We start from the raw sequence: 25,347 nt of genomic DNA on the forward strand, positions 1-25,347 counted from the left end.
GTCTTGTGTTTTGATGATTTTTATTTTCTTGTGTTTTGTTGTCAACATAGGCCTAATTACGGAGGGGCTTGATTGGCCAGTTTCTCGAGATCATACGCAGTCTAGTTGCATAATTAGTTTTTAGCAAAATTTTCATGCAAGATGGCCAGAGCTTATTGTGCAGGCGCACTCAATTTGCGCAACCTTTTTTAATGACTTTATTGCGAAACAAATAAATACGGCCTATAGGACGAAAATAAAACATTGACAAATAAATATAGGACGAAACAAATCAATATAGAATGAAACAAATAAATATAGGACGAAACAGATAGGACGAAGATTATAAAAGGAAGCTAGTTCGTCCTATTTTTATTTGTTTCATCTTACATTGATTTGTCTCATATATTTATTTGTTCTGTGTTTATTTGTTTAGTTGTTATATTAATTTATTTCGTCCTATATATGTATTTGTTTCGTCCTATATATATTTACGTGAAAATAAGTTTCGCCCTATCTTTGTTTCGCAATAAAGTCATAACGGTGCAGCAGGTCCTCGGACCACAGTACTTGTACTTTTGCTGTTCCTTGCCTTTCTTTATAATGTTGTGAGAATGGCTAAATAAATAATAATAATAATAAAGGGCGCCTCCTATTTTTGGCTAACAAAGATAAACATCAATAGGCCTATGGCTGCCCATAGTCCAACATCAATGGACAAAATGGGCGAATTCTAGAGAGCCAGTGCTTTTCCCGATGCACAGCTTCACATTCTCCATATTTTTGTCAGGGGAATTTTTGGTTGCCTCCTATTTTTGGCTAACAAAGATAAACATCAATAGGCCTATGGCTGCCCAGATCAAATTTACATTTGTGAACAACGATCGATAGTTTGTGATTGTGGCACAGCTTCACATTCTCCATATTTTTGTCAGGGGAATTTTTGGTTGCCTCCTATTTTTGGCTAACAAAGATAAACATCAATAGGCCTATGGCTGCCCAGATCAAATTTACATTTGTGAACAACGATCGATAGTTTGTGATTGTGACACTACTCATCGGCAATCCACTCATATATTTGTGGACAAAATGGGCGAATTCTAGAGAGCCAGTGCTTTTCCCGATGCACAGCTTCACATTCTCCATATTTTTGTCAGGGGAATTTTTGGTTGCCAAATCCGATATCAATATTTCACCCAAATGAGGCTGGAGATTTGATATTGGACTGCAGGATGCATCTCTCCAAACAGAAACGCGCGATGCTCAAACTGGTGATTTTCATCACGGTTTTCGTTCTTGTTTGGGAGAGAACAAGTTTTGTGGATCGAATTCAAATCGTGCGATCAGCTGAGGCAGTGTGAGTACATACCTCTAATACTCTTACGAAATTTTCACATTGTACAATATCTTGTGCTTAAAGTTTGAACGCATTATATAAACGCTATATTTTGCAACAGTTTATATAGTGGAGCTGCTAAGCGAAAAATCGTGCACTTTGTGGTAAAAGCATGAAATTTGGCATGTGGGGTCAAAATGGGCTAAAAATCATTTTAAGATCGGGACCCATCCTGGATCTTGCCCATTTTGGGGGCGGAGCTTGATTTTTCAAAAAAGGGGGTGCAAACAATACAAACTCATGAAAACTGTATTTAACATCAAATTTCCTTGTTTTTTTTACGCTTTGAAATAAACTTAAACATGAAATAAGACATTCTAGCATTCTAACACCTGTTAATTTTCCACCCATTTTTACCTAAATGGTAAAAGAGGCGGTATATATTAGCAGTTTGGTTCTAATATGGAAAACATCATTCAGTTTGGTGGTAAAATTCTGAAAATTGGCATGTCAAATTGAAATGGGCGAACATAATTTTTAGAGGTGAACGCATCTTGGATCTTGCCCATTTGGGGGGCGGAGCTTGATTTTTCAAAAAGGGGAGTGCAAAAAAAGAAAACTCAGAAAACTGTATTTTACATTCACTTTGTAAATTCTAACATTCTAACGTGTTATTTTCACCCTTTTGCGGGCGTGGCCTAAATATGTAAAGAGGCGGTACATTAGAGCAGCTTGATTCAAACGAGGGAAAATCATCATTTTTGCTGGTAAAAACACAACTTTTCCATCGGTTAACTATGTTTACCATACACTGTAAAGATAAGTTTAAACGGTTGCAAAACTAATTGTTGCCCTTTAGGGGTGGAGCTACATTTTAAAGTAGGCGGCTATAAAAAAAATCATATCTAAATTGTTATGATTGTCTACAAGTAACTTACACAGGGTGAGTCAAAAAAAGGAAACCCAAATGGCAAGACAAATTTTTTTAATGAAGTTCTGCATGTAGCACTATCAAAATCAAGATATGAAAGCCCAATTTATAAGCTTTGTTTTAGTACAAGAGTCATTCAAATCACTTATGTACTTTGCAAGTTACAGAATTTTAAACACAAACACCGTCTTAAAAGTTCTGTCAGCAAAACGAAAACAATTCACATATAGGGGGATGCGCTGGAATTGTTTTCGTTTTGCTGAAAGAACACACACCATTTTTGTGATACGTGGACAGAACTTTAAAACAGTGGTTGTGTTTAAAATTCCGTAACTTGAAAAGTACATATGAGTGATTTGAATGATTCTTGTACTAAAAGAAAGCTTATGAATCGGCTTTCATATCCTAGATTTTGAAAGTACTACATGCAAAACGTTATTAAGAAAATGGTCCCGCCATTTGGGTTTCCTTTTTTGTTCACTCACCCTGTATACTTACAATGGCGGCATTTCCTAATTGTGCATGTATTATAAACACTATGGGGATCACAAGGAGAGGGAGGGGAATTAGGGGCGGCCCAATGAAGGATTTCTTGAAAGTGCTCTTCTAACTTTCTTGGACGTGCTAGGGGGTGCCCTTTCAGGCGTTTTTATGCCCCGCGGCGAAGCCGAAGGGGCATACTGTTTCCGCCTTGTCCTTCCGTGGGTGGGTGGGTGTGTGAGTTTGTCTTACATTCCCTATGTGGACTTGTGAACAAAAGATGTCCACATAATGCAGGTTGTGTTAACGTTATGTGGACTAAGCCGTGTCCACATAACGTTTTGCCCTTTCTGGAAAACAGGTTTAGAGGCATTTTTGGGTTAGGTTTATCCGTAGCAGAAGGAAGAGAAACACTATAGGGATTCATAGAAAAAAAATTGGGTTGAAAGAGTTTTCACAGTTTAAGTGAAGTTATTTTTTGTACCGAGTTTTCTTAACTACACGAAAACAAAGGAATGTCCACACAAGGTATGTTACGTAAACCTGGGTGTGTGTGTGTGTGTCCGGACAAATCTTGTCAGCGCGATAACTTGAGAAATACTTAAACATATGAACTTCAAATTTGGTTCGTGTATTGTCCTTGGCAATCCTAAGAAGCCTTTGCATTTGGGGCCAAAAGGTCAAGGGTCAAGGTCACAGTGGCTAAAACAAAAGAAATTTTGTCAGCGCGATAACTTGAGAAATACTTTACATGTGAACTTCAAATTTGGTTTGTTGATCGTTCTTGGTCATAGGCCTATCGCATTGGGGGCCGAAAGGTCAAGGGTCAAGGTCACAGTGGCTAAAACAATAGAAATCTTGTATTTATTCTGAAATCATAGAGTTTAGGGATTAATTCATATAAAACCTACACGAACGTGTTTGCTTAATTTTCATTCATACAGATGCGAGTAAATGCTTCAAAATTGGAAGTACCAGTAAAAGCAAATGCCATGTTTTATTCATACGAACATGGTATCATTTGTACTTTATGAACTTTGTTAATATTAATTTTTCGCGATTAACATATAATAAATGCTGTAGCTTTTGCGCAGAATTATTTGCTTTATAATTTCAAGGTTGCCCCTACCCAGCCTTGTGAATGACAAGTGCATATTTGAAATCTGAAGCATTTACTCCTTTATATTCATACGAAACGTACAGATGGGAGTAATGCAAATGCCAGTTTATATTCATACGAACTACCGTATGGGATTATTTGTACTTTTTCGCGATTAACATTAATAAATGCAGTAATTTTTGCGCATAATTATGTGCTTTCATATTTTCAAGGTAGCCCCAACCCAACCTTGAAATATGACAAGTAAATATTTAAAATGTGTAGCATTTACTCCTTTTTATTCATAAGAAACGAAGTAAACGCTTATAGTGTAGCAAAGGCTAAAAGGTAAAAGTAATTATTTTCAGAATTTAGCAAACGGTTTTTAGTAAAAGTGTTTGCTTAATTTTCATTCATACAGATGCGAGTAAATGCTTCAGAATGGTAGCAAAAGCAAATGCCATGTTTTATTCATACGAACATGGTATCATTTGTACTTTATGAACTTTAATAAATGCAGTAATTTTTGCGCAGAAGTATTTTACTTTATAATTTCAAGGTTGCCCCAACCCAGCCTTGTAAATGACAAGTGCATATTTGAAATCTGAAGCATTTACTCCTTTATATTCATACGAAACGAAGTAAACAATAAATATTTTTTTTTCTGGTAATGAAACCAAGGATCCTCAAAAGTGCATGCCCCAGGCACTGTAGCTCGCAAACCCCGAAAAAAAAAACGTAGAGAGAAGACAATGAGAAGAAATTACAGTTTTAGAGGTGGGAGGAAAACCCCAGAAGAATAGTCTGGGGAAAACCCACGGAATCAGGTAGGGACTGAAAATTGAAAGCGCAATTACCCACTGCAGCGATAACCCGCCACCGCGAGAGAGCGCCGCATCACGACCGCACCGTTGCGTTGAGCGCGAATCACGTGTTGCCGGGCCACCCTTTACGAAGTTGTTTGCTTGGAGTTCATGCATACATGACTGGTCGTCAGCCAATTGCGAATATTCTTCATGTTGCGGTCAGGCGCGGATATCCGGGGAAAGGGAGGGGGGTATGTAGGGTTCGTCAAAACAGCGTCAAAATGCTCGTCAAAACAGCGGGGATCCTCATACTATTTGGTAAGGAGCCCTGTTGGCGAGTCAAAAATTATTGGGATATGGCAAAGATGAAAGTACAGGAAGAAAGAAATCATATAACATTCAGAAAGCAAACCGGTATAAATTTGTGTATAGTAAACGGTTGAAATGATTAGATCGGGTTATTTGAAACAATGACAAATTTTCTTCAGGATGTATTTTTTTACATGTATGCCCAACCTTGGGTTATGGTTAGCCTGAACATGAATTATAAAAGATGAGTGAAATAAAAGAGAGAGCCTTGAGTCATGATAAAAATCACTACAAGGTAGACGCCCAGGTTAAGTGACATTAAACAGCCGTCAGATTGAAACTCCATCATAACTGGTTGTCTAACTATAGGGCTTGGCAAGGACTTCGTACTTTTTAGAATGCATGATTCACATTGCGAAGGAGGACGGTTCAACAATGATATTAACAAGATGCAAGGTCAAACGTTCACAATGCGAAGGTACATGGTTCATATTGCGAAGAAGCAAGGTGCAACGTTGACATCAAGCATGATCAATGGTGTACATTGACAAGATCGAACGTGAATATTAACAAGTTGGAACATTCACATTAAGAAGGAACAACTGCCAAAATGCGATATTAAGCCACGTGCAACGTGCATATTGCGAAGGTATAACGTCAATATTAAGAGGTTACAAGGTTCACATTAAAAAGGTCAATATTAAAATGTCGTTCCAGGGCCACCGTAGAAAACCCAATCCACATGTAGACCATGGGTGCCGATGCACAGCGCATTGTGCACGTAAACGGCATTGCGTTCGTCGCGTTTGATGCGCTTTTTTTGTATCGGTCCTCCAGCACGTGACCCTCCCCGGTGCCGCTTTCCGTTTCGGTTATGATAGTGTTATTTTCTGCAAACTTATAAACATGTAAAGCTTTACATTTTGCAGGCCATTTACTCAAGAGCAAATGGTTTTTAGTAAAAGTGTTTGCTTAATTTTCATTCATACTGATGCGAGTAAATGCTTCGAAAGTGGTAGAAAAAGCAAATGCCATGCTTTATTCATACAAACATATGGTATCATTTGGACCTAAGCAGCTCCACTAATAAACGTTTAATACGTTTTAAGAGGCTCAATTTTGAGTCGCATTTCAGGTATCTTTGAGACAAAGACAAAGACTTTGGTAGCGGGTTGCAGTTTTGCTGCTACTTGCAACTGAAATTTAACTTCCAGGAAAGCAAATTACCAACATGTCGATTACACATTGTAATCGTCTCGTGTTTAGCTTGTGTTTATTGTAAATGTTTCGTGAACGGTTTTGTTTAGGAACACTAAACATCGTGTGTAACTTATAGGCCTAAACGCTTCCTTAACGGATCTGCACACTAAACATGTTTAAACGCTTATGTTTTTCTGTTTGTGCACTTACTGTTTTCCGTTCCGAGCCCAAATGAGTGTTCGCAGCAGAACGGTGTTTTTTTCATGCATGCAAAGAAATGCTCGTTCACGGACAGTAGAAACTTTGTTTTTACTAATGAGGGTAAAGCTTTGCAGGTTAGGCCAAAAAAAAAAAGTCTCCGGTTTCTGGTATGCGCGCGCGTCGCCGTAGCCATGCGCGTCGGCAAAATGAAAAAGTTGTTTTTTCAATGAAAGATGATGTCTCAAAACCGCCAAACTCACTGGTTTGACTGGAATTCTGCTGCTGCACAGTTTTAACGTGTTTTTAGATTGGGTTATGGTCGAGAATAAGCTTTATGTGGCCTCTCTGGACTCCCATACATTTGCACTAAGTTTAGTCGGGCACCATTTGCAGTCATCAGCCGACATTTGAAGCAAAAAATCAGGTAAAAAAAAAAAAAAAGCCGCGTCGCCGCACCACTTTTTGGGAAAGCTCCATACCAGAAACCGGAGACTTTTTTTTTTTGGCCTTATCTAAACATGAATTTTTCTACAAGCATAAGTTAATTCACGGATCCTATAAACGAACGACTGTTCTGAGCTCTAGTACTGCACTGAACGGACTTACCTTATTTGGTTGGACGCGTGATAATGGGCCCGTTGGAATGTTCCAGGTGCATGTGCCATTTTGTCGATTTTTCGCATGACATCTATACATTATGTATTTGCTTCACATGAGTTAAAATTACTGCACCTTGGTTGTCCTTGCCTTATAAAACGGAAATATTCACACACAAAAATTAAGCAAAAACCACTAGGTAAGATATACTTGTTCCAAAATTGTTTAAAAATAAATAAATACTTCAGGATATAATAGATGGCATTGTGCAGTTTTTGTTGTCAAAGATGAAGTATTTACCCGGGAAATAAACGTCAAAATAATGTGACACCTTTTACGAGAAAACGCCGTTTACCCAAATCACGTTTTTAATTAGACTTTTGTCAAAAGGTTTTATACTGAGATGTGGTCCCGAACCGATCAAACAAATGCGACATTTCAAAGTTCATTTTAAAGCTAAAGATATTGTGCTCGGCGTTAACATGGTTGTGTAGTTATGACTTATCAGAATTCAATAATAAAGGCCAAAAACATAGGATCATGAATATTCAGAAATATAATTAGCTGGCTTGACAGAATTAAACACCAGATCAGGCACAGAGCCCTGCAAATTTGAAAGCCGCGCGCAGTGAGCTTTAAGCTGTGTAGGTCTTTGTTGACCAATATTCATATTATTGCTAATATTAAAGTCGTCAAAATAACTTATGGTGTCGTCCGCCACAACAATCAAGAAATATAATTCCCATTCCTGTGAGTAGCATTTACTTATCAGACAACTTAGAGCTTCCACGACCGTACACACAGCCAAGCAATGAATACTGTGATCGAACCCTTTAAAACAGCAAAAGGCATGAAATTAATATGTTTAAATGTTCGATCGTTTCTTCCGAAGTTGGAAGAAATACGATTGCTAGCGGTCGAGACAAAGCCCCATCTCATTGGCCTTGTTGAAACATGGCTGAATGATTCAAAAGCTACCCAGGAACTTGAAATACCCAACTATAAACTTTACAGGAATGATCGGAATCGCTTTGGAGGTGGAGTTGCAGTATTTGTCAGGGATACAGTTAACCACAAGATACTCCCTACTGACAGTATGAACAAAGTTGAATCAATATCGTTGGAGATCCAGCTGCCTTCAACAAGACCACTGATTATTGGCTGTGTTTATCGACCACCAGATAATGAGACATTCTTCGAGGATTTTCCAGCTATTCTTGATGATGTCACAAATATGTATAACTCAAGAACTCCCCCGGAAATGACCTGCTTGGGCGATTTTAATGCTGATTATTTGACTCCAAGTTCAAGTCATTGGACAAAATTGATACAGCTTTTTAATAATTATGAACTGAATCAATTAATTACATGTCCTACTAGAATAACACTGCATACTTCTACCTGTATAGATCATGTCTGGGCCAATCAACCATCTATGTACACTAATTCAGGAACATTAGAGGTTAATCTTAGCGACCATTCATTGATTTATGCTGTTCGAAAGTCTGTAAAAATATCCGGAGGTCATAAATATATTCGTGCTCGGTCATTTCGAAATTTTAACGAAGAAGCTTTTAATCATGATCTTAGACATCAACCATGGGATATACTAAAACAATTTATAGGACCAAATACTGCATGGAATGTTTTTAAGGATATGCTAATGTGTGTTTGTGACATTTATAGCCCAGTTAAAAGTCTGAGAGTTTGCACAAAGAAAACTGAATGGATCAATGACGAATATTTGGAACTGCGACGAAAATCTATGAGGGCCAAACATCTTGCTAACATAGCCAAGAACGATGAGCTTTATGGAACAGCAAAGGTTCTTCGAAATAGATTAAATAATCTGGGTGTTAAACTTAAGAGACAGTATTACAACAAAATTATTTATGACAATAAAGGGAATACTAAAAAAATGTGGACCACTCTCAAAAGCCTGCTGTCGAGTAAGAAATCAACTCATACTTACACTCACACCGGAGACAAAGAAAAGAATCACGATGTTGCAAATTGCTTTAATAAACATTTTGCTAGTGTGGGCCAAATTCAGGACAGCTAGTTTGACACTATTTTAGAAGTTGATACAGAATTGAATGAGAACAACAGTCTGATTAACGATCAACAAAACTTTAAATTTTGCCCAGTTTCTACCAGCGAAGTATTGAAGCTTCTTAGGAAAATACCTGCTGGGAAAGCCTTTGGTATGGATGGGATTAATGGCCGTTTTTTAAAATCTGGTGCTTATGGTCTTGCCAAACCACTTGCTGTAATATTTCAATTAAGTTTGCAAAGTGGTATTTTTCCCCATGAATGGAAATTGGCCAAGGTTACTCCTATCCACAAAGGTGGTGTAATTCATGACCCTAATCAATACAGACCCATTTCAGTTATATCAACTGTTATGAACATTTTTGAGCGTATTGTTCATAATCAGTTTTCTCATTTTCTTACAGTAAATGACTGCTTAGCACAGGAACAGTCGGGCTTCAGACCTCTTCATTCCACACAAACAGCACTCCTTGATGTCTCAGACTTTTTACTCAAGCAGATGGACAGTGGTATATTTATTGGAGCAGTGTTTTTAGATCTTCGTAAAGCTTTTGACACTGTCAATCACACAATTTTGCTTAACAAATTACACAATATAGCGTAAGAGGTCTGGAGCTCGACTGGTTCCGGTCTTACCTTCATGGAAGGACACAGGTAACTAAAATTGGGAATGTCTTATCGAACAAATCTGATGCTATCAATTTTGGAGTCCCACAAGGAACTATCTTGGGCCCATTATTATTTTCTATATTTATTAATGACATCACGTCAGTGACTGAGCATACTAAAATTGTCCTTTATGCTGATGACACTTCTATTTTTTACTCAAGTAAAGATATTCGTCAGATTAACTTGTATCTAAACCATGACCTGCAGAAAATATCAAACTGGCTCAATGACAATAGATTAAAATTGAATACTACCAAGTCCAAAAGCATGTTGATTGGTTCATCCCAAAAACTTGCCAGATGTGAACATCCCAATATTGATATTTATGTAAATAACAATTGCCTGGAACAAGTAACCACTTATAAATATCTTGGTGTTCATATTGATTGTAAAATTAAATGGATAGAACATATAGACCATGTAGCATCTTCTGTCTCTAAAAGAATAGGTATTTTGAATAGACTTAAAAATGTCTTACCTACACAAACCCTTAACCGTATTGTGAAAAGCCTTATTTTCCCTCAGTTTGATTATTGTGATCTTATATGGAGTAGTGCTTCCAAAACCTTGATACAACGGCTTGATGTACTTTTGAATAGAGCAGGAAGGGCTATTCTTAGGGTCCCATCCAGAACATCAGCATCAGCTGTACGTAGTGAACTAGGTTGGAAAACTCTACATGAAAGAAGAGACATTCATATTAATACCAGGGTTTTTAAGTGTTTATCAGGCAATGTTCCTAGTTATCTTGGCGAAGTTTTTGTTCCAGTCAGTGAACTACATTGTCATCGAACTAGGAATAGCACTGTTGGCAATGTGGTACTTCCACTCCCTAGAACAGAAAATGGAATTCAGGGGTGCCCAGGGTTGGAATAAATTACCGCAACATTTGAAATCTCCGCATCCAACAAGTCTTAATTACTTCGTCAAACAACTCAAACAGCTCAGTTAAAAAAAAAAAAAATAAGCGGAAAAAAACAAAAAAAAACAGGGGAGGGGGGCGATGTCATCTCGCAGCGATGTTTGTATTGTATTGTAAATGTCTGTTGATCTGTGTAATTCCTATTTTATTTAAGTTTATTTCAATGAATTTTTTAACATTCTTACATTGTACATGTGTACTTTTAATTGTATTTTAATAGTAGTTTTGTGTGAGCTGGGATCCATGGGAGATCAGTGAGCTTTTCTCACTGAATGGATCACCCAGGATAAATAAGAAATAAATAAATAACCTGTATGGGCCGTTATCGCGCGTCTAACCAGGAGTTTGGCTAAGTCGTTAATCCTTGTGTGTAGGATCCGTGGTTAATTTCAATAAAATCTATTTTTACATGGCCCAAATCTGAAATAGAGAAAATTAATATTAGGTTTCTTTGCACGTCACCGACGTGTAAACAATGTATACTCAATTTGTTACCTCCCAAGTGAAAGTTAGAGAAAAATCATTCGGGTGGGACTCGAACCCACGACCTCTTACCGCTCGACCACCGAGCTTGCGAGATCGGGTGGCTGGTTCGAATCTGATATAGCAGCGGGTACCGCAATGGAACTATTCATTTCTATTCAAAGAGAAAGTTGGGTCGTTGCGCGTGCAAGATTACAGCACGTGTGGTTTAATATTCTAATTTTATTTCAAGCCTTTATGGTATGCCCATGCCGAGAAGAGTGTTCATGTAAACCATATATGTGTTTAACTTTGAACACATTAAAAACGTTCTTTTTTGCAACAATTTATAAAGTGCACGTTTAAAGGAGAGGCACCATTTATTATTATTAAAAAGTAAAGCTAAAAGTTCGAGTCACATTCGTTTTGCAGCTGTAGGCCTTTACGTACTAAACAACCCCTCAAATACAGGGTGAGTCAAAAAAGCAGAACCTAAACCCCATCAAATATATTTCATATTTTAAAAAAATATGTAGCACCAAAAATAATAATGAATAAAAAAGCCAATTTCATAAGCTATTTTTAGATGAAAAAAAATACTGAAATTGCTCAATCCGTTCGAAGAATATCACCATTTAAACACAATGTCCTTAAAACCTGTCTCGTCCAAAAAAAAGCAATTCATTGTGTGTTTTGACAGTTTGGAACAACAAAGGAAATGACACAGAATAATTGTTTCAACAACTTTCACCTATTGTAGTACATACTATTTTCATTAACAACCCTGGTTTGGCAAACAATTTGATTTATCAAAGCTCCTTTTTTTCTAAAGGAAGGGCCTTCAAAGGGATTCTGTTGAATATTTGTTTAACGTTTTAACTGAGATTTTATCGCTGGTGATGTTTGAAGACAATTGTGACGACGATTCTTGAAATCGTATTTTTTTTGGACAAGACAGGTTTTAGGGTCATTGTGTTTAAATGTTGATGTATTCTGAACGGATTGACCAATTTCAGTCATTTTTTTTTTCATCTGAAAGTATACCTTACGAAATTGGCTTTCCAGTCATTATTAATTTTGGCGTTACCTATTTCTTTGAATGTGAAATATAATTTTGGGGGTTTAGGTTCCGCTTTTTTTTTTACTCACCCTGTACATTGGCGTCGCCAAGGTTTTTCCGGGGGGGGGGGAGGTCCAGCATGTTATGAGGGGGCACCAAGGACGGACCCAACAACAACATTTCCCCCAAATGTCAAGTAAAGGCTGGACTGGACATATTTTGACGCTAGAGAGCGCTGTTTTGGTTTTCAATTTATGCAAATTTAATAAAGTCGTACGATTAAGGGAAGTCAAAACATAATTATCTCAACAAAATACTTTCAAAAGACACTTCCTTGGCAAGCGGCAAATTTCTGATTTTTGGTGGGGAGGGGGCACCTGGGAGGCACTTGGAATTTGTGGGTCCCCCCCCCCCCCTTGCTACGCCACAGTTCAAATAGCCAGTTTAATTTGTGCAACTGCTTGTTCACAATGGATACGTGTGTCTGCTTATAAAATAAAACGTGTGACCGTGCGATTTATAGTCCGTGGGACAAGATGCCGAAAACGCTTTAGTTTTCGAGATACGCGATCTGGTCCGCCGAATTTTATAAACCTTTCCAGACATGTAGATTATGATGTACCATATCTAAAAATTCAGAAATCAGAAATCGAATTCGTTGTATATAAATCAATAAGACGAATTTGATTTCTTGACTAACAAGGTTTGGCGTGGACTAGACGAACTGATCGATACTCCGGTACGAAAACGTGTACTTGTTGTTTGAATCGCTTGAACTGAACTTTAAATTGTCACACAAAAGACGAAATTAAACGTTGGAAGTGCACTGAATCGTTGGTGATTGACGAATATGAATATTAGAAATGGTGAATTCGAATGACGAACGTTTTAAAATAGCCAGGAAAACCTATATAGGCCTATTCTAATTTAATCCATTTATTTATTATCTATTCTTTTTTGGGGGGGGGATTTTAACCTGCACAGCTGTTGTTACCTACACAAGAAGAATGGTATTTAGATTACATAGGTTTGTTCAATATGTTCTGAATGAGCATTACTTGTTTATTTTTAACTAAACAAACGAGATTACGAGCACATGTACACATTACGGGCCGATTAGATAATTGCTGTATAACTAAAAACATATCAAAAGTCTCATCAAATTGAAGGACCCTCTTTTTTGTTTGCAAACTTGTTTAAGAAGAGAAAATTAATGTATATTCCCCTATTTGGAAGCAGTGAGTGGCTGCAACAACAGCAATTAGTTTCAGCTCAAACCGTTTTACCGTTTCTATAGGTTTTCTCGGTCAATTTCGGCAAATGAGCAGCCAATTTAACCACTACGCTATTCTATTTCGCGCGAAATCAAATGCTACTGAAAAGGGTCATTCGATTTCGTTTTATGACCAGTCAAATGTACTGTTGCGTCATTCGATTTAACAAAATAATCATGCAATTTAAAAATTCAACAAAGCAGTATTCAAATTCGCAGGAGCTTTTTGAGGCGTGTGTTTAGTCAATCAAATTCATTTTTGGGCAGTCATTTCTGGAATTTGTGCAATCTAAAAAACGCTTTGTTAAATTTTTGTTTCCTTAAGAATGTTGAAGGCATAAATGCGGTTCACTTTTTGGCACTTGAGTCACTTTGCCGATGTACTTCGAAGACGAGCTTTCGCTACATTTTTACACGCATATTTCTAGAAATGGCAGCTCGTGGTCGCTACGCTAGAGTGGCCCAGGTAGATCGAGAAAGGTTGATTGAGGCCTTCGAGGGAAACGAGCAAGACTACCTTGAGCTTGCGGTCAATTTGAACATCAACAAGTCCACAGCCAGATCAATTGTTGCAACATATTTGAGGACTGGAAGGCGAGAGACGCTGGCAAGAGGAGGAGCAACCCACAGCAAGATGGATGATGAAATGCGAAACCATCTGCAAGGCATCCTTGACGCTAATCCCGTCTTGACACTTCAACAAATGAAGGCTAGTTTGAGTGAGCATCTGCCAGAGAAGCCCCAGGTTTCTACTGCCACCATAGCCAGGGCCTTGGATGGGATGATGATTACACTGAAACTAGTGGAGGACGTCCCTGATGCAAGAAATTCCCCTGAAGTTCTTGATCAACGCGTCCAGTATGGTGAGTGATTCCTGCAGCATGGTGTTCTGGCGCATCTAGTCTTCATTGACGAGACAGGTTATAACGTCTGGACTCGACGCTCCCAGGGTAGAGCTCCACGAGGGATCGCTGCAAGACGAGTCGTCGACAGACAACGAGGGAGAAATTGCAATGTCACCATCGCTGTTTCTAGTGAAGTAGGCTTGGTGCACCACCGAATCGCATTCGAAACTGTGACGCGAGAGAGATTCGAGGAGTTTCTTGCGGACACAATTCAAGAGTGTGATGCAGTTTTCCCAGACGACAAACCCATTTACCTCATATACGACAATGCGAGGCCTCAGGTGCGAGCCCAACTCCCTGAAGGTGCCAACCCAATGATCCAGCTGAAGCGCCTCCCTCCCTACTCCCCATTTCTGAACAGCACGGAGATGGCACACTCTGCATTCAAGGCTGCAGTTAAACGCATCCTTGGGTTACCTGAGTGGCAACAACGTGTCGGAGACAGACAGGCTGCCCAGCAAGCAGGAATGAACATGCAGCAGTGGAGGTGCAGTCTCCTTCAACAAGCAGCCATCCAGAGCGTTGATGTCATCACCCAAGTGAAGTGCATGCAGTGGTACAACCACACCCAAACATATATGCCAAGATGTCTGGCACGCCAACAGATTGATGGTTGAGGAAGAAACAACATAAACAATAAAAAAAAAAAAACAGGAAAAACATAAAGAAACACCCCATTCAAACACAATACAAAATTAGGTCTTGGTCAGTTAACCAATAAAGATCCCCCCCCAAAAAAAAAAAAGAATGAAGAAGAAAACAAATAAGAAGAAAAAACCTCATTGGCCCCATGTAAAGTCTACTGGAAGCATAAATAAAGAAAACAAGGTTTGCCTGAATTAAAGTGAAGATACGAAACAGTTGCCTAGTACAGTTTATCTGTTTATTCGTATTTCTTTAGTCGTACTTATATGAATTCTCTTTAAGCGAAATTGATTGCCTCTTTACGAAATTGAAAAAAATTAAATCAGTAAAATCTCCAGTCGAACCAGCGTTGCTAAATTGAATGATGATTGTGTGTCACGAAAAAGAATGACGATATGCTAAATTGAACACAGTGCTAAAGGAATTGGAATGCCTCAAAACGAAATTGAATGGCCGAATTCTGAATTTGAAACGCAGTAACAACTGGAGAGGCAAAATAGCTTCAATTCGAACGCACGAAAATTAAATTGGCTGCTCATTTGCCGAAATTGACCGAGAAAACCTATATTATTTTGAATATTGTTTTAAGAACCGATTCGATATTTTGTTGTTGCTCCGTCCATTCCATAAAACCACAAATAACCCGACGGCCCACCCGCTTCCTTTTTTTGAGGCTGCATCAAATTTGTATTACTTTTTTAAAATGTCAGTCGTAACAGTTTGAAGCTGTTAGAAGTTCAGATGCTTCACCAGATTCCACACTCTTAAATTATTTTTGAAAACATGTTACCCTGAGATAAGAGTTCACAAAATCATTTTGTGGTTTAACCACACTAATCGATGTTCAGCTAAGGCCAAAAAAATAATAGGTCTGCTTCCGGTTTCCCTACCTACCATATTCTGATAGCCCCTACCCTAATTTTTTTTATTGGAAAAATGAGGGAAAAAACACCCAAAACCATCAATTTCTACCTTTTACCCTTGACTACCCGCAGACGCCTCCATATGATTGTACACACACAAAATTGGCAAAAAAAAAATTACTTCCCTACCTACCTACCCTATTTTCAAATGCCATGTAATCGGAAGCAGAACTATTTTGGGGGGGCCTAATACATAACAATGTTAACATTCGATCTTAAATTTAAAACGTGATCATTTCATGTTGGACAAAACTATAACGAAGATATTTTGGTATCCCGATGAGAAATAACAAAAAATCGAGAATATAATATGACAGAAGTGTCATCTAGCAAGCACTCAGATCATTGGCTGAGTTTGGGGTGGTCTTGTTCTTGATACTGGTTTATCATAAACATCGACGGATAGGTGCATGGTGTGTGATCCTGTTCTGAGTGCAGTGTTCGTGGCTCGTGTTCCCGCCGTAATGGACCGATTCAGTAAGCACCGCCCCATGGTGTTCTGACTGATCACAGCCGCGATTTACGTCCGATATGCCAGCACATAAGTCCGACATGCGTGCACGCGCGTATAATGCACGCGGCAGGAAAATGCAGTGTGGCATTGGAGAGGAGCACGTGTTAATTTGCCCAGTGCGCACAATGGGCGGGGCTTACTGGATCGGTCCATATTCGCGTCAACTTGAGAACAGACCGCCCGAACTCGGAGTCGGACAGCCATTGCGTGAGAAAAGGTTTCTGACTGTGTCAATATGTAGGGGCGCTGTTTCTTATGGGGTTTTTTCTCAGGTAGAAATTTCTGCGTTTTTATCCCAGATTTTCTCATTTCCAAACAAACTGTGGATCGGGGAATACTGTTTTCGATATGGTACACCATAATCTACATGTCTGTGAAGTTGTATAAAATATGGCGAACCAGACCGCGTGTGAGCGAAAAAAAAGGCCTCGTCCCATATAGTCACCGTGGAACAAAATCACATACCTTCTAGATGGCTGCAATGCGAAGGATCTATAGCATTTTCAGCCTCATGAACATCGGATCCAAATATAAAATACGAGGCTAACGTTTTGTTTGATTAGGTCAAATTGGAAGACGAATTCAAGATTTACGCCCAACGCCCCAAAGGCATTGGTGACCGACGAATTGGCTACTTGATCGTTAACTACCGTCAACCAAAAATCGATCAAGAAATCACGAGTGCTATATGAAGGAGTGAAATAAAACGTTAGATTCATCTCCATCAATTCACTGTTGTCAAATGTTGTTGTCAAAAGTCAGTTGTGAATTTTGTTTTCAATAGATGGCGTTCGTTGGTGGGCACGCACGCTGAGCATTGCCAGGCGAAACACCGCATCGTGTTCGTCAAGACGCACAAAACCAGCAGCTCTACCGTCACCACCATGCTACAGCGCTACGGCTACAAAAACAACCTCAACTTCGCCCTACCGACCAGAAGCCACGTCTTCTCCCAGTTTGTCAAGTTTCAAGCCTCACGTGTGTTTCAGTACGATCTCCAGGACGCCAAGGGTGGCTTGGTATGGCCAGCTTTGGGAGGCTTCCACATTCTAGCGAACCACGCACGATATAATCGATCTGAACAGGATGCCCTGATTCCTAACGCCTTTTACTTCACCGTCATCAGAGAGCCTGCTTCGCAGTTTGAATCCGCCTTCAACTTCTACCGCATGGACAGGTACATGCCTACCATGGCAGATATTTTCCAAATAGATCCGGACTTGTTTTCATTTTCGAGCAATTCAAAACCCATTGGTTTCATGCGGAACGGACAGATGTTTGATCTGGGGCTGGAACAGGATTCTCAGGATAACATATCCGTTGGTGAAAAAATCAACTCACTAAGTCATGAAATGGACTTGGTCATGATTAAAGAATACTTTGACGAGTCTTTGATTCTTCTCAAGAAGATGCTGTGCTGGGATTTTGACGACATCACCTACGTTTCACAACTCGTCAGGAAGTCCTCCGTTCGGAAAAACCTCTCTATTGACCTAATGGAGAAGATCTACAAGTGGAACCACGCTGACGTGAAACTCTACCGGCATTTCAACAGGACCCTGTGGGAGAAAATCCACGCGTATGGACCCGGCTTCTGGAATGATTTGGAGACATTTCGGCAAATAAACGCTGAAGTTACCAAACAATGTCTCACCAATGCGACCATGAACTTTGCCCGGTTACACAAGACAAGTCAATACACGCTTCCACAGAATGCTAGTGAGAAGTGTCGAGATTACTTCAGATTGGATCAAAGATGGGTGCCCATGCTAAGAGATTACATGGCTAGCAAGAGTAGTACTTTCATGAATAATGAAAGCTCTTCGGCGACACCTTTTGGTTAAAAAAAAACAATAGGACTTAACAACATAAATGAATGAACACAACCTGCATATTAAAACTTCATATGCAAAATAGACGCGCGTGCGCATCGATCGAGAAAAAGGGACGCGTTCAAGACCGACCGACAGACTGACAAGGCCAAGGGCGGATCGGGGGGGGGGGGGGGGGGCAGCAAGGGCCATGACCGCCCCCAAAACGAACCCATATATTTTTAAGTGACGTCGCAATTAAAGCAGGCACTGCGTACACCACCCCACCTTTGCTCAAAAAAATTGGTTAAATAGACCATCAGCTTGGGGTTTGGTCAGTATCAAATCAGGGCATAAATGATTATAGTGCGCATGCGCAAGGTATACCGCCCCTAGAGTGGTTACAAGCATTTTGATGGCCATTTTGAAAAAAAAGGTGATAGTACCCAAAAAGCTGCCACCACTGCAATGCTATCACAAATTTTCCAACTCTGGAGGTGTATACCTTGCCAGAAATCGCTATGACGATTATTCCCCTTTTTGATACCGGTTGCCAAAATTTTGGACCGAGGCTGATGGCTTAAAAGTGATCAGAAAGTGCCTAAGTTTTTTTGGGCCCCCCCCCCAAAAAAAAAGTGTTCTGCATCCGCCCTTGCCGACCGACCAACCAACCACGAAGTGACATGTAGAAGCTCCTGCCAGAGATTAAAACAGGTCGGTACTTGAGAGTTATGTGGTCTAGTGGTTACGGTGTTCGACTCGTGTGCCGTGGTACATGGGTTCGAATCCAGACGGGGAACATGGTGCTTGTGCGCTTGGGCAAATCACTTTACTACTATTGCCTCTTTCCACCCAGGAGAGAGGCAATAGTAGAGACGCTGGAGCGCCGTAATGGCAGCCGTGCTAAAGCCAGGTTATTAATAGACCGTCAGGAGTGTCACTTAGTGATAGATATGAGCGCTATACAAGAAGCCACTATTATTATTATTATGAACTTCTTGGGGAACAAGGGCAAGATTTTAATTTAGTTTTCCTCGTGTTGTATTTTGGTAACCAATTTTAAGGTAACCTAAGTGTTTGCTAATTGGTTTGGAAAATAATATCGATTTAGTTTAAGCTGATGACTGTTTTTCTAAACGAAAAGGTCTACACGTGTTAATAAAGGACGTTGGGCCTAGCTTCGCATTGAAATCGTTTCCTCTTAAGTTTGTAATTTCAACTTGCAGCCACGGTTGTGGTTTTGTAATGTTATGGGGTATTTGTTTTACAGTGGTTGGTGGTGATAATGGTGGCAGGCTAATCCTGAAAAAAAAAGAATGATTGATGATGCTACTAAACGAGGCTCGATGTATGAATGCGGGAAATATTAGTTAATAACGAAACCAAAATGACCGTGTCTCTATATTGCATGCCTTCCGTTCGTGCGGAAATCAGGAATGCATGAAATTAGAAAAACAAACATACAAGTGTATAGGCAAACCTGGAGAAGATGGCCCTAAAGCCGCGCAGAGCGCAGAATAGTCTAATTCACATGTGACAGTCAGTCAGTCATGGGCGCCGCCAGGGGGAAGGGGGGGCAAGGGGGGTACTTAACCCCCCCCAAAAAAAGCCAAAAAAAGAGAGAAAAAAGAAAAGAAAAGAAAAAGAGGCGCAAAGTCATAGTGGTGTAAATATAATGAGTTCGGGGGCAAAATGTCCCTGCCCCCCTCTAAAACTGATAAATCGAGAATTTGTTGAGAAATACAAGATTTTTTGGGGGAAAAAAATGTTTTGCCTCACGATACGCCAGATGATCAGACGATCCCCGTAGAGAAAGGGGTTTAAACCGTTCGGAAAGTGCCTTGAAGTGAGCTTGACGACCAGTTATAAAGATCCAATCATTGCCAAGCTCAAGGGCGGAACCAGAACACAATTTTTGAGGGGGCCAAAACAATTTTGGTGCCCCCAAAAAGTGGGTCAAAAAAATTACGGCGTGGGGTTCGGGGCCCGCTTAAGGGCCCGGAAATTTTTTGGATTGTAGATGCTCTGTGGTGCGATCTGAGGCAATTTCTGACCACTTTAGGGGCCAATCAGAATTTTCAATGTTTTAAAATTTCGACTTTTTTTCCAAATTATTTTGACCCACCCACCCACCCCTAATTTCGATTAATAAAAACTGATTTGTTGCGCAGTATTAAAAAAAAAACATGAACATGCACTTGCATGTACATTACATCCCACTGGCACCGGCGGGCCTGTGCGGGTTGCGTGTCCTTTCGGAAACAAATCCATTGCTGCTAAGTGCTGGGCGGAGGCTAAAACTGTCTCTTTGCAACTTTTCGACAACACTGAACATGACGCACAAACAAACCGTTCGTACGATGAACATGGGTTCTTCATTATCAATATCGGATAATTTTGTTTGCTCTTTTTTTCCATGAAAAGTGAATTTCGATTTTCAATTATTTAGCTTGACCCACCCACCCACAAGTTGGAAAAATAGTCGAAATTTTTAAACATTGAAAATTCTGAATGGCCCCTTAACCAATGTTTTTTTTGAGGAAAAGATGGTGGTGTACTCATTGCCTGCCTTTATTGCGATGTCACATAAAAAATTTTAAAAAATGGTTTCGTTTTTTTTGGGGGGGGGCATGACCCCCTTTGCCCCCCCCCCCCCCTGGATCCGCCCTTGGCCAAGCTCGGCACGAAGGGATACACATTTTTACAGACACAAAGATGGTAACAGCTGAAACGACAGACGAACGAAAATCTTTTTTTTGCCTGGAATTGAATTATTTATTTTAGTTGAAATATAGTTGAGCGTACTATATTATTATCAGAGCCATTAAGTATAATTTCCATCAGAGGATTACGTTTGAATAAAATAACGAACGTTACTTCAAAGATTTAATCAGAAATTAATTATATGGATTGTAAAGGTATTTACAAATTATCGGATATTTTGAAACGTCATGTTCGTGATAAAGAGACCGTTAAATACTCAGGAAAAATGGGTTCCCATGCACCATGCATGGGTTCTCTTACAACTAAAAAGGACTCCACAAAAACGTTTTTTCCGGAATGCACAATAATAGAAAAATCCAGTGTTTTAATTTTATTGGTAAGATTTGGTAACAACGGGAGCATGGCTCCCTGTGGTTTGTGTTTCAATACAACAGCTATAGCATTTGCAGGTAGACCTTCAGTTTATCAGTCCAAAAACGAAAAGTGCAAGCCGCAGTTCAAATACCTTCGGTGCCCCCCAGGTGCCCCCGAGATGTTTCACCCCAGTTACGCCCGTATGTACTGGTCCAGCTCTGGGCCAGTTATGGATTGGTTTTATTGGATTATTTCCAGTATAATGTATTGACCCAGAATCGATCCACCAAATACTGGTTTTAAGCCGCCCCAAAAATAAGTCGGTCCCTGGTCAGCACGCGCGTCGATTTTAATCATGCGCGTCAATCTTTTTTTTTTCCAAAATGTTCCGCGGTAGTTCCAACAGCGCCCTCTATTGCCGCACCTCCTCTTTTACCAAAGAGCACCAAGGAAAGGGAAATTGCACCAAGGCAAATGATCGAAAGCACCAAGGCAAAATATGGAGGACACCAATGTACATGAGGACACAAAAAAAGCAAAATAGTACCCCACCTTGTCTGTACAATCAAAGCTTGAAGGGAAAAAGCAAAAAAAAAAAAAAAAAAAAAAAGCCGCGTTGCCGCGTCAATTCTTGAACTTTGGTCTGACCAGAGACCGAATTTTTTTTTGGCCTTATTCTGGCATCACGTGCTGGCCCAGTTATGTTCCGCGCCGCTCCAATTCGAGAAGGCCAGCATTAGGCCAAAAAAAAGTCTCCGGTTTCTGGTATGCGCGCGCGTTGCCGTAGCCATGCGCGTCGGCAAAATGAAAAAGGTTTTTTTTTTCAATAAAAGATGATGTCTGAAAACCGCCAAATTCACTGGTTTGACTGGAATCCTGCTGCTGCACAATTTTAACGTGTTTTTAGATGGGGTTATGATCGAGAATAAGCTTTATGTGGCCTCCCTGGACTCCCATATATTTGCACTTAGTTTAGTCGGGCACCATTTGCAGTCATCAGCCGACATTTGAAGCAAAAAAAAAAAACAGGTATAAAAAAAGCTGCGTCGCCGCACCACTTTTGGGCAAGCTCCATACCAGAAACCGGAGACTTTTTTAGGCCTTAGGCTAGTACCGTTGTACCGGTAAAATAGACCGGCAGCCCAGAGAATTTTGATCAAACGAACGAGGTACCAATATCCGAGCACAGAAACATTTATTGTGTAACCTAACATATTCAGATATGGATGTCTGCCGGGAACCCCCTGCTGCATGTGGCCCCTGGGGCCCAAAAGAAGGGGCAAATAATGGGCTGGATCAAACATTCGAGGTACCACATAAAACCAAGTTTAAATGAACAATTACACCCTACTAGGTATAAAATATCCATTGCCAGACAAATTGTCTGCTGCATAGGGCCCGCCAGACACACCCAAAGTGGATGGGGGAGGGGCGTGGCCGTCACCCCCTCCTTTTCATTTTCGCTGATACGGTTACAACGTAATGATTCACAAAAAATGAAACTAGTTTATATTGATGCCTTAGCACTTGTAGAAAATGAAAATATAACTTAAGGGTGATTTCTGGTCAGGCTAATTAGTTTAAGAGTGGGGCAGAAAGCGCGAAGGGGGGCGTGGCCGCCACCCCGTCCGTGTCTATTTCGGCTTATATCGTCGCAATGCAATTTTTAAATAATGCCAAATTTCTCTGACAGGTGTGCTAATGTCTTGCAGTTATTTTGACACCAGTTGTATGAAATTAGGGCATATCTTCGTCAACAAATGTTCATTTTCCAGAACAGGTAGGCCTAAGTAAACTTTTCCCATTGAAAATGTACACGTATGCACATATGCATGGAAGTGCACTTGAGAGCGGCTCAGGCTAACAGATCGAATTAAAACTTCCCAGATGCATTACAAATTTAAGAGTATGAAAGTAAAACCATGTTTTATTGGTGCCTTGGTAGTTTTAGAAAATTACATCGTAAGAATGATTTCAGGTTAGACAAAATTAGCTTAAGAAAAGAGTGGAGGGGGCGTGGCCGCCACCCCCTCCATGTGCATTTTCGTCCATATCGTCACAATGTGTTTGTTTTTAATCCTGCCAAGTTTCTCTGACATATTAACTGATGTATTTCAGTTGCTTTGAAACCAATATTATGAAAATAGAGCACACCTTCGTTGCCAAACATCCGTTTTCCAAAACAGGGAAGCCTAATGTTAACTTTTCCATGATCATGTTTAATGTCTATGACAGTGCGCATGAGAGTGCCGACTTTAGATGACCATGGCAACTAAATATTTTTAGAGGTTCAATTGAAAGTTCACATATGTACTTCAGATGTCCGGTGGTGTTTTTTTTTTAACCTAAGTACCGGTAATTACATTGAAACACACAGGACTAGCAAGAGATGACTAGTCATAGAACAGTAACGGCTTTGTGGATTGGGCTGAAGATGGAATTGAATCTTAATGGGCAGCAGTGCAGGGTGGTTAAGGTCAAATATTTTGTACAAAATTGAGCACATTTTAACACATTTTTCAATGGAATATATAGCAGTATTCACTATTACACCAGTTGTATCCATATCGACTTGGGTAAACCACGTTTTAACTCTATCAATCCAACTGGTCACCGTCAGAGTGCGACGTTTGTCCGATGTGCCTGTTGTAAATATTCATTTGCACCTGCTTCGGTATTTAAAAAAGGGAGGGGGGGGTGGAGACCAGAGGATGTGAGAAAATTGTCTCTGGGGTCTAAATTCTTAACAAGAAAAAGGTCGCATTTTGAAGTAAATTGGGTATACAAAGTTCACTCAGTGACCTCTTAAAGGTCACCAGAGGTCAGACATGAACTGTCCATATAGCCTATGTGGAAATTCATATCATGGCAAGAAGACTAGAAGTTTAGATGTGGGTCGTGAAAAAGTAGGGTTTACTTAGTTAATAAATAGTCTACCTGATGTTCCCCAATACCGATGTTTCCCGAGATCCTTAGGATAGAGGGTTAGGGTTAGGATAAGGGTTAGGGTTATAGGGTAAGGATTTCGGGGAACATTGGTATTGGGGAACATCGGTATTGGGGAACAGAAGTATGCACCTGCTCCATGGTTAATATCACCATTGAGGTTTTTCTACCCTCATGATATCACCAAAAACCTTGGGCATTTGAACATTGATCTCTTGAAGCACACCAGAGGTCAGAGATGGAATGCCCTTCACGAAAATTCTTTTCATAGCATAACCAACTGCAATTAGAATTGTTCTGAAAAAAATGCCTAAGTTAACTACTTGTAGTTGTCGAATAAATAGCCTATAAATGTACACAAAAGCCATGGCCTCTGCCAATTATGAATTTTTCCATATCGGATCATTACTTATATTGCATATAGAACTTAAATTGTATATATATAGTATATACGAATTGTTTGATCTCAAAGTAAACAACTGTTTAAGATGTTTGACTTTAACAGTCGATACTGCTCAATAAGATTCAATTCCATCTTCAGACTCAAGTCCCAAAACCACTTTGACTAGTCATCTGCTACCTGTGTGATGTAATTACTTATAAAGTTTTATAATAAGAGGACCACTTGACATCTGTAGTGTAAGTTTTAACTCAACCTTTTATAATGCATAGCAAACATGTCAGAGAAACTTGGTACGATCAAAACATGCATTGTGACAATATACAAATGTAGGCACAAATGCACATGGAGGGGGTGGCGGCCAACTCTTTTTGCACCACTCTTAAGTTAATTTGTCTACTCTAAAACCGGCACATTGTAACTTTCTAAAACTATCAATTAAGGCATAACAAAAACTGGTTATATTTTCGTACTCTTAATTTTAATGCATCTGGGAAGTTTCAAATGAATTCGATCTGCCACTCTCATGCGCACTACCGGTACCATGCACTTGTGCATGTGTGTACATTATCAATGGGAACAGTTGTTCAATTATGAATGGGAGCTCTGTTTTCATGCTTTCAAAACAACTAAAATAAAACGCCGGCACCGGGCTAGTTCTGCCCCATATCACAGTTCCTAATTGTTTGCTGGGTAGTGACATGGCCTCGACTCTATTCTCATAAAATTGGGTAAGCCTGAGGGGCAAA

At 39.7% G+C, this 25,347-nt stretch overlaps 1 protein-coding gene across 1 annotated transcript; it reads left to right on the forward strand.

The window, feature by feature from the left end:
* Positions 1 to 9,630: 9,630 nt before the first annotated feature.
* LOC119726390 (galactose-3-O-sulfotransferase 4-like) lies at positions 9,631 to 18,340 on the forward strand. The gene is made up of 2 exons (XM_038198045.1): positions 9,631 to 9,644; positions 17,148 to 18,340. The coding sequence occupies exons 1-2, from the start codon at positions 9,631 to 9,633 to the stop codon at positions 18,205 to 18,207; spliced, it is 1,074 nt and encodes a 357-aa protein (XP_038053973.1). The 3' UTR covers positions 18,208 to 18,340.
* Positions 18,341 to 25,347: the final 7,007 nt, after the last annotated feature.

The sequence above is a fragment of the Patiria miniata genome, unplaced genomic scaffold (assembly GCF_015706575.1).
Source record: "Patiria miniata isolate m_02_andy unplaced genomic scaffold, ASM1570657v1 HiC_scaffold_2, whole genome shotgun sequence".
Classification (NCBI taxonomy): Eukaryota; Metazoa; Echinodermata; class Asteroidea; order Valvatida; family Asterinidae; genus Patiria; species Patiria miniata.